We start from the raw sequence: 18,287 nt of genomic DNA, 5'->3' as shown, positions 1-18,287 counted from the left end.
AATCAATGAATTAATTAGCTCATGATTAGCGTAATTAATTACTTTTCCGCATTAATATGGTTATATGGGAGAATCATCCCCAACATAAAGAAATTTTTTCCCAACAAAAAGAATTAATTAGGTGGATGTTTCTGAATGGGTCTTATTTTATCTTCCCACATGAAGACAATTACTTGTTTATCGTAGGACAATTGAAGTGATAAAAAAATTTATTGTAATAGATATCAACATTACAAACGTTTTGTTCAAATCCATAATATGTTTGTAAGCCCACTATTTATCATATTTCATCTTTGTTTGCCTCCATTTATATGAAGATACCACTTAGTTTTCGGCCCCACTTTTGTTCACATTTCAAGCCACGTATAACTATTGTTGTAACGATGTTTCCACCGATTTAGGCTTTCAAATTTTTTTTTTTACGTAGTATGTATGTATAAAATTATTATATCACACAACTTCTTCAACTTGGTCAAGGTTCACAATGTGAGTATATATCTCACTAAAAACTCATTGGATATATATATATATATATATATATATATATATATTACCAAATTTATGTTTGAAACTTCGATACTTATGTTATCAAAGTCGTATTTTTCTTATTGATTTTAGAGGGTTTAACCGAACATGATATGTTGTATATGTTACTCTAATATGACATGTTTCACTCAATATTGCATTGTTGTGTTTTATATTTTTATTTTAGGTTGTGATGACATCCCCTGTAAATGGTGACCATGTGTTCTAGTCTAGGATACCGTCCATGGAACATCACCGACCCATGTCCAATCTTCTGTCAGATCCATTGGTATACATCAACTCTCTGACCACTATTCTTGAACGTAGTGAGATAGATTCCTTGAACAATGACCGATCCCCTTTTTGATGCAATGAGGACCTTCATGAACTTCATTGTCGCTTGGACGAGTTGATGATGGCCGACTTGGTTCTGCGAAACGAGATTTCAAAGTCCCATTCTATTATAGCTCATTGGGAAGATAAGCTTCGATGTTTGGAGAAGAGGTATATGCGCTATGTTGGAGTGTTGAAGTCGGAAGTTCAACATTGATTTTAAAAATACCTTTATGAGTCGTTCATCATGCTTCAGTCGGCGTGTTAGTGTCACTTTTCTCCAAAATGTTTTCTCTGTCTTTTGATGTTGGTGGTAAGTCGATGATCAATGCTCCAAAGACATCCGCCTTGTAGATGGTGTGACTTATTTTTCCATGTATTTTGATTATTTACATACTAATCTAGCTACACAGTGTTTCAAACTTCAGGATGACCTTTTGACGAGTTAGGATGAGTTTTGTAAAACCATTTCTTTTGTTTTGTGTTTGCGAGTCTTAGGTTGCCCATTTGTCATCCAATGCGTTGTAAAAAATGGGAAATGGAATAATACTAAGTGGAGTAGCCAATGCTCTTTGTAGGTTCTAGTCCTCCTTTGTGTTGTATATTTTACAAATTTAGACTTTTAAAACACAAAGTGTTATTTATTATTTGATCAATTTTTGTTGTTACTATATTGTTTTTGTACTCACTAGTTTGTCATACCAATATATAAAGCCCAAAAAATTTAGGTCAAGATCATATGTTTGGCGATGTGCATTTGGTCAGAAGGAATTAATAGAAATTTATGGTCAATTTGAGTCACCATGAAAAAATTGTGTACATGACTATGAATATTTATGCATTAGGTATTATTCACCTACAAAACAAATTTGTGAATGGGCGTTATTTTATCTTTCCACATGAAGACAATTATTATATGACAATTACTTGTTTATCGTAGGACAATTAAAGTGATAACAACTTATCATAATATATATCAACATTCCAAACGTTTTGTTCAACCCCATAATATGTTTGTGGGTCCACTTCTATCAAATTTCATCTTTGATTGCCTCCATTTATATGAACACAACTAAGTTTTTAAGCCTCACTTTTGTTCAGATTTCAAGTCACGTATAAATATTGTTGTAACGGTATTTCCACCGACTTAGGCTTTCAAGCTTATTTTATAAGTAATATGTTTGTATACAAATATTATATATTCCAACCTCCAGCTTGGTCAAGGTTTACAAGGTGAGTGTACATCTCACTAAAAACTCATTAAGTATGTTTAACTTAATTTTAACAGTATTCAACGTCACAAAAGTTGGCTCCGTATTTGTAAAAAAGTTAGACTTCTTTTTTTTAATGTATATAATGGGCATTTTATATGTATGGGTTAGTGAACTTGATTATAAAAGTAAGTATATATTAGGTAGGTTGTGTTTGAAACTTATATGTGTATGTTACTCAAAATGGTATTTTTCTCTACTAATTTTAGAGAGTTTGCTCTAAGATGATATGTTGTATATATTACTCTAAGGGTGTGTTTGGTTGTGGGTAATATTAATAACATTCCCAGGAATCTTAAAGATTATATTGTTTGGTGTGAGTTATTGTTAAAAAACATTCCCAAGAATGTGATTAACTAGGTAATGAGATTACTTTGAAATGAGTTAATCCTAATACCACCAAATAGACGTTATTCAGATTACATTCCCATGAGAATCTTTTTTTAATTATTTTCTTTTATAACGTTTATACTCTTTTACGTACATGTTTGATTGGTTTTTCTCAAACATATATAAACATATACACACACATATTTAGCTATTTTTATATACGTATATACATATTTAGTTGTTTTGTTTAAAATACATATATTCATATATACCATATATTCACACGCAGATATGCTATGTTATATTATATATATATATATTATATGATATGATATTAGATATTATATTTTATTTTATATGTAGATATATGTATATACTACATAATATATGATCTACATACATATATATGTAAAATATGATATACGATATACATATAATTTATTATATCATATACGTAGTTATATATATTATACATGATATTATTTGAAAATGTCATCTCAGTACCTAGATACCAACTATGTAATATATTATATATATTATTGTTAGTTAAATTATATATATAGAAATTATACATGATATTTGCTGATAAATGCATATAGAAATTATTACGATGAAATTGAAAAAAATATAGGAAATAAAAATTAGATAAGGTTTGTATTTCTAATATTGTTTTATTTTAGAAAGACTCCTTATATTTTGAATACACTCTCCGCCGATGCGATTAGGACCTTCAAGAACTTCATCGCCGCTTGGACGAGTTGATGGTGGCCACTTGATTCTGCGAGACGAGCTTTCAAAGTACCATCCTGATGTAGCTAATTGGGAAGATGAGTTTTGATGTTTGGAGGAGAGGTATATGCACTCAATTAGGATATTGAAGTCGAGGGTTCAATATTGGGTTGTGAAATGCCTTATTTTGTAGTTCTTCATGCTTCAATCGGCATGTCAGTGTCACTTTCTGCATAGTTTTCTCTCCGTCTTTTGATGTTGATGGTCTGTCTACGATGGATGCTCCAAGGACTCCAGCCTCATAGATAGTGTTACTCAGGTTTCCATGTATTTTTATGATGTACATACAACACTAGCTACACGGTGAGTCAAAGTTCGGATGGCCGTTTGACGAGTCATGATGGGTTGTACTACGGGTATCATGAAACTCTTTCTTTTGTTTTATTTTTGCGCGTCCTAGGTTGGCGCTTTGTCATCCGCTAATCATTGTAAAACATGATATATGGAATAATCCCCAATGGAGTCGCCATTGTTCTTAGTAGGTTCTAGATAATACAATAATTTATTTTAGAATCTGAGATAAAGAGGAAAATATTTGTAGACAACAGGGCGGAAACCGATTTTTTCTAGAAAGGGTTTTATCAGACTTCTATTTTGTTTTCAAATCTTAACTTGACCTTCTTCTGTTGCAAATGGTGGAATTTCCATTCACAAAAGATTGTTAGCAATTTGTAACAAAGAAGTTAAAGTAGATTATACAATTGGCTAAATAATGTTTTTTCATTTGTATATAAAAAATAAATGTTGACTATTTTAGAACTTTTTTTTTAGTATTAAATTTAGAAAACTAGTATTTTTATTATTGTAACTATTTGTCTAGACCTTTTTTATCTACGAAAACTATCATATGAGTAAATGATGTTTTTATATCGCATATCTAATCTATTTATTGGTATTAATCTTACTTTTTATTTATTGTTAAAATATTATCTCATATTCAAAGTCTTGGTTAACTTTTGATTTATCAAATTGGACAAAAAATAAATTAGATATATGCCCTTGAAGTATTTTTTGTTTTGTTTTGAGAAAAATGAGGGCGGCATCACTTGAAAATATTTATTAATAGCCCTTGCTTAAATAATGGAGGAATATTGTAGTTACAAGGTGTATAATTTTAAACTATTCTGATCATTGATGACGTCTTGCATAGCGCACTGAAGGACAATCTCTGACCACCAAACATCCGAACTAACTAGAAGAAAGTACCGAGCTAAGTTATGAGCGCAACCGCATTGCAATACCTAGGAAGAAACATAATGTCGAAATAAGAGAAATTAAAAGAAATAACTTTGATATCCCATAAGATAGTTCCAACCTTAGTAATTGGAAAATGACCTCCCTTAATCGCAATGACCACATCCAAGCAATTTGATTGCACAATGATACGATTTCACCTGATTCGACACGCCATAATAACTCATGAAGGACCGTAAAAGCTTCCACAAGACGAGGGTAAGACTTTGATTCCCGAAAGCAACACTCAAAGCAGCGCTTAAAGTAATTATTTTGTCCCTATTATGTTAATTGTTAAATTATAAAGGGAAAATAACACATTTATACCTTGTGTTTTAGTGAAATGTCGAGTTTAACCCTCGGTTTTCAAAAATGTCGAATTTATACCCTTTGTTTAACTAAAATGACGAAATTATACCCTCTATTTAACTAAAATGACGAAATTATACCCTGAAATAGACAACAGCGTCACAAATATTCTTTTTATTGACTTTTCATTGACGTTGACTATAATATTTATGATATAAACATCAATTATCTTTATTCATTCGCGCCATATATGTAATTTATTTAAAAACTAACATATAAACAACAGTCTCTTAATCGTGAAGAACGTAGAAAGAGGCAAAGGGGTAAACATCGATAGTTGATAGTCATCAAAATCGCATATTCAAACAGAGAATCCAACATTTAGAGTTACAATTCGAACACGGAATGAAGTCATTTCTTAGGCGGTATGAGTTTTATTATTTAATTTCAATTTACGGCTATTTTTATTTCAAAATTGAGAATTTGGAAACTAGGGTACTGATTTAGATTTGATTCCGTTTTTCTTATATAAGAGTTAATATCGATGAAAGGGATATTTGTGACGCTGTTATTCATTTCAGGGTATAATTTCGTCATTTTAGTTAAACAGAGGGTATGAACTCGACATTTTTGAAAAGTGAGGGTTAAACTCGACATTTCACTAAAACACAGGGTATAAATGTGTTATTTTCCCAATTATAAACCTTCACTAGTAGATCATGAACATTTACTTATAAAAATATAACCATTAAACTATTTTCAATTTTACAAATTAAACATTTTCATTGATAAGTTATGAATATTCAATGCTAAACAAATTATAAATATTAATTAAAACATGTAAATATAATTGTGAACATGCTGATAATGAAATTCTAGATATTCATACATAAATAATTGTAAAAATGTTTTCTGGGAGATTTTGGCCAACCTTGACCCCAACTTGTAAAGTGCTCGTGCCGTATCAGGCAGCCCTAATAATTATGAGTAGCAAATTCAGAGAGAAATGTAAATATTTTGTTAGCAAGAGAATCACCGTTACCAGACCATGAATTCTCCTTCCATGGCTGTCCGATCGCTTCTCAACGGTTTCAAACGGTAAACCAATGGTGAATCTTCGCATTCGACACTTTCAACATCGTTAAGCATTATTTTCTGACAAGCCTCTCTCTCTATTTTACTTGTCAAAACAAAAATCTCAGTGCCAAGTCTGAACTGTGTGGAAAGAATCATCTATGGAGGCAAATTTGCTCTTATCACCACGGTTCACCGCCTTTCAACGGCGTCGGAGAGAGGACCGTAAGTGAGCTCGCGAGAGAGATTCTGCGTCCCAAACACTCCGCTGGGTGTGTAACAACCGCAATACAGAGCCGGACCGATAACGGAATCAAGGTTTCCTTGCACGAGCTTCGAAGACTCTCCATCAAGCTCTTGCGCTCCAGGCGATATGATCACTCTCTTCAGGTCTCATTTCTATATTCTAATTTACTCTTTTTAATTTGTGTAATTGCGCATATCTTCTGGTCTGAGAACTAGGGTTTCGCCAAGGAATGTTTGGAATGTAACATTGTTTCATAGTCGGCTTGCTTGCTTGCTTTTGGATAATCAGATAATTGATTGGTTGGAGAGTCAGAGCAAATTTCGAATGTCTCCAGACGATTACGCCATCAAGACAGAGTTGATTGCAGAAGTGAAAGGCCTGAGCGAAGCCGAGGAGTATTACGATAAGCTCTCCGGTTCCGCTTCGCTGAAAGCGGCTTCTTTTCCTCTCCTCCGAGCCTACGTCAAGCGACGAGAGACTTCGAAAGCCGAGGCTCTCATGGCGAAGCTGAATAGGTCGGGGCTGATCGTGAACGCTCACCCGTGCAACTTGATGATGAAGCTCTACACGGCGACTTCCGAGTTTAAGAAGGTCGGTCTCGTCGTAGATGAAATGAAGAGAAACCGAATCCCCTTGAATGTTTTGTCGTACAATCTCTGGATGAACGTGTGTCTGGAGATATCTGGGGTCGAGGGCGTCGAGATGGCTCACAAAGAGATGTCGAGAGACCGTAACGTCGAGGTCGGGTGGAGTTCTCTTTCCACTCTTGCGAACGCTTATGCAAAAGCGGGGTTGACCGAGCAAGCCAATAATGCGCTCGGATTGGCCGAGAAGAAGCTCTCGAAAAACGGCCGGCTCGGCTTTTCTTTCCTCATGACACAACACGCGTCTTTGGGGAACAAGGACAAAGTTCTCCAGCTTTGGGAATCCAGTAAGGGCATCGGCGGAAGAGTAACGTGTGCGAATTACATGTCCGCGATCTTGTGCTTTGTGAAGATGGGCGATCTCGAGAAAGCCGAGTGGCTTTTCGGAGAATGGGAATTGAGCTGCAGTAAGTACGACGTCAGGGTATCGAACATGCTTCTCGGGGCATACGCGAGGAACAATTTGATGAAAAAAGCCGAAGCGTTGCATCTCCGGACGCTGGAGAGAGGTGGATGCCCTAACTACAAGACGTGGGAGATTCTCGCGGAGGGATGGGTGAGAAGCCGGGACATGGAAAAAGCCATCGATGCCATGAACAGAGCTTGCTCTATGTTGAAAAATTGCCGCTGGAGGCCTTCAAATGATGTTGTGATGGCCGTAGCCAACTACTACGAGGAAAAAGGGAATTTCGTAGCTGCAAATAATTTCATCACCACAGCGCGTGATTTCGGGTTTGCGAGTTTGCCATTGTATAAGTCGTTGCTTTGGATTCACCGCTCTTCACAGAGACCGGCTCATGAAATCCTCAAAATGATGGAGAAGGATGGAATTGAAGTGGACGAGGAGGCTCATGCGCTTATTCAAGCTGCCAATGGTAGTTGTGCTAAGATATGATTTGAAAAAGTTGGTTCTTGACCTTATAATTCAGAAGCGTAAGTCTATCACAATGGTCATTACTAATCTGGCCCAAAACAAGACACAAGCAGCTACTAATACCTGTAAATGACAATCTTACTGAAACCATGAGGCAAGAACCAAAGAGGAGGTTTGGCCGTGAAAAATGCTTGGACTTGATGTAGTGGATCCTGTCTTGGTTGTTCCTGATGTCCTCAAGCAGTTCGTCCCTCGGCAGCAAGAATTAGACAGGAACATTAAGGCGTTGAAATCACTTATGTCACATCAAACTTAATATTTTCATTATAACTAATGTTTTAGAAAGTTAAACAAATAACCATCACGATGAGTTGGCAATTGAATTACGTGTAAAAAATACCTAATATGTCCTTTAACAATATAGGTGGTTTTTTTTTTTTTTTTTTTTTTTTTTTTTTTTTTTTTTTTTTAATTAAAGTCTAGCATTTCTTAATTAATTCCTCACACATTTTATTTCCTTTGTTTTTTTTATAATAAGCAGTTAGTATATTTAATTCAAGTACTCACTTTTCTTTTCTTTCTCTCTCTTCGTTTTTTTTCTTCAAAATTTCAAAAATCCATATTTTCCTCACATGAATTCAAAATTGAGTAATTCCAAATCCTATGAATTTGCAACGACGAGAGCTTCAAAAATATATAAATTGGCGGAATTTGGTTGAAAATCATGTTTACTGTCGTGGAATTCCGCCGACGCAGAAGTCTGTCCGTCGGTAATCGACTGAAGGTGGTGGCGAGCGATGAGAGGTGGTCTTCACAGCCGGTCTAAAAATGAAGTTTACAATTTGAGTAACTAAAGAACTCAACTAATCTCTCTCTCTCTCTCTCTCTCTCTCTCTCTCTCTCTCTCTCTCGTATTTGTTTTCTTCAAAACTTAAAAAATCCATATCTTCCTCATATGAACTCAAAATTAAGTTATTCCAAGTCTCACGGATTCACGGCGACGAGGGCTTCAAGAATATACTCAATGTATTGGCTGAAAAATCAGGTCTATAGCCATGAAATTCCGCCGCAGAAGAAATCCGCCCATCGGTGACCGGTCGGAGGGTAGTCTTCACCGCCGGTCTAAAAATGAAATTTACGATGTGAGTAACTAAAACCCTCAACTAATTTCTCTCTCCTCCTTCTTCTTTGACAATTCATGGAGGGGGGCGTTCGCCGGGGCATCGTCCCGGAGAGCGGCGACAGAGGCGCGCAGATCTTCGCGACTCCAACCGGCGCAACGACGGGGAGAGAGGCCCAAGCGAAATTGCTCGAGCAGTGCTCTCGGGAGCTCAAGGCGCGGAAGAAGAAGATGGAGAGTCAATCGGCGATGTGTAAATTGATGGAGGGATTTTCTCTTGAGTTAGGGGCTAATGAGAGAAGAACCGGTGATCTTTCAAAGGAGCTAGAGGAGTTCGATTCGAAAATCGAGGAAATCAATGTCTTCTTCAAGTGGGCCAATAAGTGACTCGTGGAGATCGAGTCGTATGTCAAGAGCTTTGCTTCCTTTTTGAGTAATTTTCGAGCATGTTATTGAGTAAGGACCTTTATTTAGTTCAACTCCCTGTTTATTTATTTTTCTCTTCAACTTTGTTTAACTTTCTGGTGTAGTCGGGTACTTTGTATTGTGTTATTTTAGATTTCTCTTTGAGAAAATATCACCTGTCTTCGCTGTGTTTAAGCAAAATGTGGCATATATTCTGACACTTTCTAGAAATATTTGAAGTGTCCCTTAGCATCACTATTAATATCAATTATACATCTTAAACACGCCTAACTATCAATATCCTCTCTCTTTTTTTCTCAATTATCACGTTTATGCTTTATTATAAAAAAAAAAATTGAGTTAGGGTCTTTCTGCAATTCTTAAATCATAAGATATAATATGAAAAATTGTGGCAAAATCAAAGATTTAGAACGGTGAGGAAAAATAAATGGAGCTTTAGAGAGCCATGGAAGACGAAGAGATGAAGAAAAATGTGTTTCACAAATGTTTTTGTTTAGATTATTTATGATTAATGTTCTATTTTCCTTTTAAGGATTAATGTTCTAAGTCGTCATCAAAATCTCAGGGTAAAATGGTCTATTCACCCTATTATATATATATATATATAAAAAAAAAAAAAAAAAAAACAAAGCCTAACAAAGATCTTTTAAAAATGAAAAGGTTTTGATAGGTAAATGCGTTTTGATGTGTATGATTGATATTAATAGTTATGCTAAGGAACACTTCATATATATCTAGAGATTGTGGGAATATACGCCATATTTCACTTAGACACAGGAGAGCTCATTCGCATCTGCATTTCTCTTCCAAAACTGGTGTGCTTTTGTTTGTTATGGTTTTTGGTTGTTTCAGCTTTTTGCAGATTATCAAGAAGAAATAAAATTCTGTTTAGAGAGAAGATTTTCCTTTCAGTTATAAATTATAATGTATATATGAGTTTTTATTATTTGCTCTGGTTGTGGATTTGACAAACAAAAGACAATAAAAAAAAACTATATAATACAAATAAGAAACATTTATTTCATTTAGGCAAAAAAAAAAGAAGAAAAAGAACAGCTTTATGGCATGGTTGGTAACAAGAGAATCACAATGTAGCTGGAAGTGAAAACCACGGAGTAAGAACCAAAGAGAAATTTCGGCGACTGAAAACGCTTCAACTCGATCTAGCAGAGAGGGTCTGTGGTAACTTGCTTATGTAGCGGAGCAATTCGTCTCGGGGCGGCAAAGATTCCTTGTAGATGGGAAACTCAAGGCAGCGATCGAACCAAGCGCAGAGCAGAGGCATAGTCTGAGGCGCGATCAGGACCACGTCACTGACCTCGCCGATGATCCTGGCCCAGAGCCCGAGCCAGCCGGCGGCAATGTCAACAAAGCCAAAGGCCTCTCCTCCGAAGAAGGGCTGATTTTCGCCTAAGCTGCTTTCGAGGATCTTCAGACTCTCTCGCACTTCTTCTGCGGCAATCTCTCTCTCCCCGCCTTCCTTTGTCACCGTCTTAACCATCGCCGGGACGCACTGCAATCCATAACATTATTTCTGAATAAATTCTTCTTATAAAATTGTACACTAGATTCATTTTGTTATAAATAACATCTTTCCTAACTTTTTTTTTGCTATTTTTTATGTTTTTATTTAAGCAAGACTATTTGCTAAATTCTACACAATACAAACCACATAAAGCTTCCCCTCCAATCGTGAGTTATAGTTCATTCCAATGTAACAATTAAAAAACGGTCCATTAAATATATAGTCTTGTTTAGATATCGAGGTTGCTATTTAGTCAATTTTTAGTAATTTTTTTTATAAATAATCGTTATTTACGTTCAAAAAGCTTAATTGTAACAACCAAAAAGATAAGAAAAAAAATGTAAATACAGCTATTTACTTAATATTAAGGTTGGCTAAACAGAAGTTCCAAAAGTCCAAGTGTGGTTAGTTTCCTAATTTTTTGTAGAACAAAAGGCAACAAAAAACTTAATATTATTATTATTATTATTATTATTATTATTATTATTGTTTAGGCTGAAATAGCCATAGCATTAATCCTTCATACTAATCCCCATAAATTTCATCAGTGTATACACCGGATTCATTTTGTTAGAAATAACATATAACATAACTTGTTTTGGAGCTTTGAAATCTATACAAATCACAAACCAAAAAAAGCATTAAGATTTATATATAGAGGCAGACCTTGTCGTCGACGAATTTGGCCCAGAAGCGAGCTCGGGCTCGCTCATAAGGGTGTGTGGGCAAGAAGGGGTTGTGAGTCCATGTCTCGTCGATGTACTCCAAAATGATGAGAGACTCTGAGACGGGTTTGGCGTTGTGAAGGAGGACAGGGACCTTTTTGCGGACGGGGTTGTACTCCAACAGCGACGCGCTCTTCTTCTCAAGCTTCTCTTCCACGTACTCGTACTCAACCCCTTTCATTTTCAGACCCACGTGGACTCGCAACGCGTACGGACTCGCCCAGAACCCAAACAACCTCACCGATTTGCTTCCCATGCCTTTTCCTTTCCCTCAACACAAAGCAAACACGCCTCTCTTGAATCTGAATGAAGTGCGTCTACTATTTTTGGGGGTTTTTTTTTTATAAGAGCCTTGGGTTGTCGTTTGTTATTTCTTTTATACTTTTATTTCGCTCTGATTTTTTTTTTTTTTTTTTTTTTTTGAAAACCCAGAAATTTCATTAACTAGAATCAGAGAGGATTGCTGAAAACACCTCCTGGTTCACATCAGACTTGTTACAAAACCCAGGCAATTGGTTCACGACGGTACTCTTACAAAGCAAATGAGCAACCGCGTTCCCCGTCCTTGGAATCCAACAAAACTTTACAGAAACAAAAGATTGAGCAGCACACATAATTTGATCAAAGAGAGGTTCCAAGCTCCAATTCGGACAGCCAAACCCTTTCTGCAAACTATCCATAATTTGCTTGTTATCCCCCTCAACTACTACCCGCTGCTCATTCCGAAACTTCGCCACTAGCACGGCTAAATAAATCCCCAGCATCTCTGCTTCCTGAGCGGACTTCGCAGTCACAACATTTCTCCACATCCATCGGACATGACCACCCTCTCTCCTGGCTACCACTCCCACCGCAGCTCCAAGTGGCCCGAAGCTTGCGTCAGCATTTATCTTGGTCTCGCCCGGAAGAGGTTTCTGCCACCTGAGACTTCCTGTACCCCTGATGTCGCGCTTCTCGTCACCAGCAGCTCCTCCCTGGTCCGGGAAACACACAGACCGAATCTCTCTAACCCTCCGCCTTATTTCCAATAGCTGCCTCTCCGCCGTGTTCTCTAGGCTCCCGAAGATGGCCTTGTTTCGCCACCTCCACACCGAGTCCAGAATGACCGCCGCCTTGGTGAGAAATTCCTGTTTACCATAGCCCAGCCCTTCTGCAATACAACTGCGATTAAGAATCTCTTCCACCCACTCTGCGCCGCTCCTCTCCGTCTCCCCATCCCACCGGCAGCCATTCGCCTCCGCCCACCACCATCTCCTCGCGAAAGGGCACTCAAAGAACAAGTGTTGAGTGGTCTCGGTCTCACCGTCACAGAAAATACACGCCATATCTCGAACCAGAAAGATCTTGCTCAGCCTCTCCCTCGTCGGGATGCCATTCATCGCCACCCGCCACATCAAAAACTTCAGGTTTTCCGGTAGCTTCGAGTTCCACAAACTCCGCCACATCTCCGTCTTCGGATTGAAGGTTGCTCTCGCAATTTCCCCGTATGCCGACTTGAGGTCGAACTTCCCCGATGCCGTACCCAACCACATGAGTCGGTCCTCCTTGGGTTCCGCCGAGACTCGAAGCTCCTCCGCCATCTCGCACAGATCCTCTCCCAGCCACGCCAGAAGCTTTCCTCTATCCCACTGACGCGAACCCGGGATAAAGAAATCTCTTACGGTCTTTGGTTTCAGCCCCGGCCCGACTCCCAATGTCCTCACTTCCGCCCCCCGAAGCCAATTCACTCCAACTATCGGCACCGAGTTACCACTCCCCACGAGAAAGCAAGTATTGCTCTGAATAATGCTTTGAGTAGACAGGATGTCTCTCCATCCCCCGGAGTCCCCGGATTTCCTTCGGCACGTGAAGAAGTTGTCATTCACGCAATAAATATCCTTTAGGATCGAGACCCAAAGGAGTCTAGAGTTCGCCGCTACGTGTCACCCCAATTTACAAAGCAGAGCCGAGTTAATATCTTCAAATTTACGGAACCCCAAACCACCACAATTTTTTGGTTGACAAACGGCATCCCAACTCACAAGCGCTAGGAATCTCTCATCCTCATTTCTACCGGTCCACCAAAAGCTTCTAGTTGCCTTATCCAACGAATGACAAAAACACTTTGGAAGCCGAAAGGTCGCCATGGCGTAGACCGGGATGCTTTGAACGACCGATTTAATGAGGGTGCTACGGCCCGCCTTCGAGATTGTCTTAGCCATCCAACCTTCTAATCTTCCATAGACTTTTTCCTTTAGATGTGCAAAACTCCTCCCCCGATTACGGCCGAGAAATAGGGGGTTTCCAAGATAATGAATGTCCGTGTCACACTCCTCCATTCCCAACCACTCCTTGATCGCTCTCCGGTGGAACTCCGAGGTATTTCTTGAGAAAATGAGCCCGGATTTTTGGATATTCACTCGTTGCCCGGACCACGCTTCGTATTTTTGGAGGCATCCCCACATCGCCTCCACCTCATCCCTCCTAGCCGGGCAAAATAGAATGGTATCATCGGCAAACATCAAGTGGTTAATGCTTACCCCATTACTTCCCATAGTGATGCCATGAAAGCCCCTTTGACCTTCCTCTCTCACAAGCAATCTACTCAATACTTCATTGGCCAAAATGAAAAGATACGGAGAAAGTGGGTCACCTTGACGAAGCCCACGGCTTGGAGTCTTCTTCTCAAGGGGAGATCCATTAAGGAGAATAGCGTACGATGCCGTAGTGATGCATTGAGCAACAAGCCCCACAAACTTCTCCGACGCTCCAAAGCACCGGAGCACTTGTAGGATGAAGCTCCACTCCAACCTATCGTAAGCTTTACTCATGTCTATTTTAATGCCGAGAAGCCCTCCTAGACCTTTCTTCTTCTTCAATTTAGTTACTACTTCTCTCGCAACTATCGTGTTTTCCGCGATCCATCTTCCCGGAACGAACGCGGATTGGTAGGGGGAGATCATCCCATCTAGATGTCTTCTAAGCCTTGCGGTGATAATGCGAGTGATAACTTTGAAGCTAAAGTTACATAAGCTTATGGGCCGGAAATTCCCAACGGTCTCGGCTCCATCTACCTTAGGGATGAGCACTACGTGTGCAAGGTTAACAATCTTTAGGAGTTTCCCATTCCTAAAAAATTCTTGCACAAACTTGATTAACGAGTCCCCCACCACATCCCAAAATTTACGATAGAACGCTCCTTGAAGCCCATCCGGCCCCGGAGCTTTCATAGCATTCATAAACCACACTGTTTCCTTCACTTCCTCTCCCGTTGGGATCGCCGTGAGCCTTTCATTGTCTTCCCTCCCAAGTATAGGAGTTATCAATCTTTCCAAATCCTCCGGAAAAGACGGGTTCGAAGTCGTGAATAGCTCGGAATATTTGCGATTTAGGTATCCTCCAATATCCTCTCGACTATGAAGATACGACCCGTCATCATCAAGCATTCTCCCAATGTGATTCCTCTTCCTCCGCACCAAGGTAGAAGTATGGAAGAAGCGCGTATTCTTACCTCCCTCCTTGAGCCACGTCTCTCGAGATTTTTGCCTCCACACCGCCTCTACTTTCCGATGCATGTCGTGAATTTTGAAGCTCAAGGCAGCCTCCTCCTCCAAGCTCTCTCTAGAGATACCCCCGCTTTGCACCTCTATTAGCCTCGCCTCGCAAACCTTAAGCCTCGCTCGCTCCCCATTCCAACGTCCTGCTTGCCACCCTTTTAGCTCCCTAGCCACCTCTTTTGCCTTGACATGTAACTTCCAACTATCAAACCCGGAAATCTCCTTCTTCCACACACCTTCCACCGTTTCTCTACAAAATGGCTCGTCCGCCCAAGCTTCATAGAAACGAAACGGTCTTTTCCCCCTCTCCTCCTTCAAGTAGCAATCCAACAAGATGGGTGCATGATCCGAACCAACAATCGCAAGATTCCTTACCCCCGCCATTCCAAACCTCCTAAGCCACCCCGGGCTCACCACGGCGCGGTCAAGACGCTCCAAGATCCTATGCTCGGCCTCTCTCCCATTAGACCAAGTAAACCTCCCCCCTTCCGCTCCTAAATCAATTCCCCCGGACACGCTAAGAAACTTCCGAAGGGTTCTCCCGGAGCTCCAAGTAACCTTTTCTCCCCCTTCCTTATCCCCCGCCACCCCAATGAGATTTAGATCCCCTATAAGCGCCCACTCTCTTCCATAGGATCCTACAAGTCCTCCAATCTTTTCCCAAAAGCCATCTCTATTCCTCACCTCCGGTGGCCCATAAACCCCCCACAAGTCCCAATCCAAATCTCTCGTATCTCCTCGCACAATACCCCAAATAAAATTTTTTGTAACCTTCCACACATCCAAATTGACTCCCTTTCTCCACCACATACAAAGACCCCCCGAGGCCCCCCTAGCACCGCTCCCTACACCACCCCAAAACCCGTACTTTTCCCTCAACCATTGCATTCTCCTCTCCCCCATTTTTGTTTCCGACAAAATTACAATATCCGGATTATGACTACGAATGAGACTCCGGAAAATCTCATTCGTTTGGTCTCCGTTGAGACCGAAGCAATTCCAAGATAGCACTAACATTGACGAGGTAGGGGGTTGTTAAGGCCCGCCTCCTCGGCCAATGATAGTGAGGTTTCCGCAACAACCTTCTCCGACCCAAGGACCTCACCCTTGGACGGATTCGCAGCTCCCTTGGTGCTCTTGCTCCCAGCCGTCTTCCTCCGGGGTTTGATAATACGTCTCGCATAAATCTTCTCCCCTGCTTCCTCATTAAGCCCCATATTAAACGCCAGTTGTAGGTTCTTAGCAAAATTCTCAACTTCCTTCTTGCCACTTGCTCCTCCTGGCTTTCCCTCATCCTTCCTATCCTCTATCTTTTTTTTTCTTGCCGCTCTCCCCCTGTTCATTAGCCTTCCTTTTGCTTGAGATATCTAATCTCATCTCCAGTTCTTCAATAATCTCAATTGGTATATCCTGCTCACTTCCCACCAATTCAGGCCCAGATCCACAATTATTTCCTTCCCTCTTTGCTTCCTTTCTTGCACAGTTTTCCTGGGCCCCTACACTTTGTGCACTCCTCCCAAGCCCATTCCTATTTGGCCCATTACTTCTTTCCACGTTACCCCCATCCACTTTCTCCTCTGCATTTTTCCCATCTCTCGCTTTTAATATTATTTCCGTACTGTGGTCCCCCCTGCTGACATTCCCTGGCATTTCCTGCGCGGGTAGTGTTTGCACCACCATTTCCTGGCACCTGCTCACTGTCCACTGGTTCCTAGGTTTGTCATCTTCCCTTGGGATGCGCCACTCTTGCTGTACCTGCTGACCTAGGCGGCTCCTGCTCAGTTCCCCGCTTCCCTGTATCACGTTATCTTCTCCAGTCGCCGCCGTCTCCACCGTGCCACGGCCACCCTTCCTCTCTCGGTGAAGCCTTTCATCTCTGCTTCGGTTGGGCGGGGACAGAGCTTCCTCCACTGTTAGTTTCCCAATGAGGTCCTCAACCCCGATAAAGCACGACTTCACCGGTGATTCAGCGTAAATCCACCCGCCGTATTTTTTAACCAGTGGTGAGTGCGTGGATCTCACCATAGCCCAGCTCCGGCGACTACATTCATCCTCCTCGTGGCCCACTATCCCACATTTAAAACAAAACCTCCCCAACTTCTCGAATTTAAACTGTATCCACTGCGGAGCCAAGCCATCTCTTTCCAGAAATAGCCCTGCCATTAGAGGTTTCCCTATGTCTGCTACCACCTTCAAACGGACCGAGGTAGCATCCCTTCCAGTGTACCCTATCACCCTGCCCGCCATTGCCGCCAGTTGTCTCCCATTCCGCTCATTCAGGTAGCCTGGTGGAAGTCCTAGCATTCCAATCCAGTACGGCGACGTCTCGAAAGTCAGTTCCTCAACCATCAGCATCTCCGGCCAATTTTGAATCAGAAATTGAGCCCCCTTGCACGTCCAAGGTCTGCCATCCAAGATCCTATCCGCATCTTCCTTTAGATCGAATCTCAGCTGGAATATGCCAGGTCTGATTTCCCTTACATTCCACGGCCGTTTGCATCTCCAAACCACCGAGAAAACGTCATAAATTTGCTTGACCCGCACCAGCCTGGTGGAAAGCATTTTTCCTGCCAGAAAAGATGCGTTCCCTCTGACTACCTCCGCCGTCGTCCTGGACGAAATATGCAGATTGCTTGCGAGGAATGAAGTCGCCATCTCCAAGTCTTCCTCCTCATTCTCTTCCCTGTTCGGTTCCTCAGCTGCGACTCCTGTGCCCATCGATAAAGTTACCCTGTTTATGTTATCCCCAGTACTCATCTTTCCCGTGTTTCCCAACCCCCTGTTCTCGCCGGCACTCATATTTCCCCAGATACACCACAAAACCCTCAGAAACCCCAACACTCTACTCTTCGCTAGAGAGAAAACTAAAACTCACAAAAGGACAAAAGCCTCACAAAAGCCCCAACACTTGCTTCATTTTGTTATAAATTCTTCTTATTTCGCTCTGATTGATTGTCTGTTTTGATTTAGTTTGGCCAAGTGGACTCGATTAGTTTACTTTTCTTCTTCTTCTTTTGTTTTATTGCTGGGAGGTTGGTTAGTTTACTTGGAGTTGGAGATCTCCTATTGGCAACCCGTCTCTTTTATTTTTTTTTCAAGGTATTAGTATAGTTTTGCAAAAATATACTTGAATATAATTTTAAATATTTTTTATTTCGACGAAAATGTTTCTAATGCGCTTCTCTCACTCGCACACACATAAAAAAAAATTAAATAAACAAACTTGTAGTTATAGAAATTCGAGACTCACGATCTACACAAATTTGAATCGATTTGTTACATCCATTCTCGCTGTTTATATATATATATATATATTTTTTTTTTCC

At 40.3% G+C, this 18,287-nt stretch overlaps 2 protein-coding genes across 2 annotated transcripts; one reads left to right on the top strand and one right to left on the bottom strand.

The window, feature by feature from the left end:
* The first annotated feature begins 5,714 nt into the window (after positions 1–5,714).
* LOC149390673 (pentatricopeptide repeat-containing protein At5g27460-like) lies at positions 5,715–8,051 on the top strand. The gene is made up of 3 exons (XM_089618737.1): positions 5,715–5,888; positions 5,993–6,254; positions 6,400–8,051. Exons 1-3 carry the CDS (start codon positions 5,839–5,841, stop codon positions 7,648–7,650), a joined length of 1,563 nt encoding a protein of 520 aa, XP_089474863.1. The 5' UTR covers positions 5,715–5,838; the 3' UTR covers positions 7,651–8,051.
* A 2,124-nt stretch (positions 8,052–10,175) lies between these two features.
* Positions 10,176–11,782, bottom strand: LOC149390672 (putative glutathione S-transferase). Its single transcript, XM_089618738.1, has 2 exons — positions 11,367–11,782; positions 10,176–10,688 (listed from the first exon to the last, which is right to left on the bottom strand). Exons 1-2 carry the CDS (start codon positions 11,679–11,681, stop codon positions 10,329–10,331), a joined length of 675 nt encoding a protein of 224 aa, XP_089474864.1. The 5' UTR covers positions 11,682–11,782; the 3' UTR covers positions 10,176–10,328.
* Positions 11,783–18,287: the final 6,505 nt, after the last annotated feature.

This window comes from Urtica dioica, chromosome 7, assembly GCF_054948205.1.
Source record: "Urtica dioica subsp. dioica isolate 48M chromosome 7, U.dioica_male_clone48M_v1_H2, whole genome shotgun sequence".
Lineage (NCBI taxonomy): Eukaryota > Viridiplantae > Streptophyta > Magnoliopsida > Rosales > Urticaceae > Urtica > Urtica dioica.
Note: the sequence above shows the minus strand (reverse complement) of the source record. Positions and strands in the feature narration are given on the sequence as shown.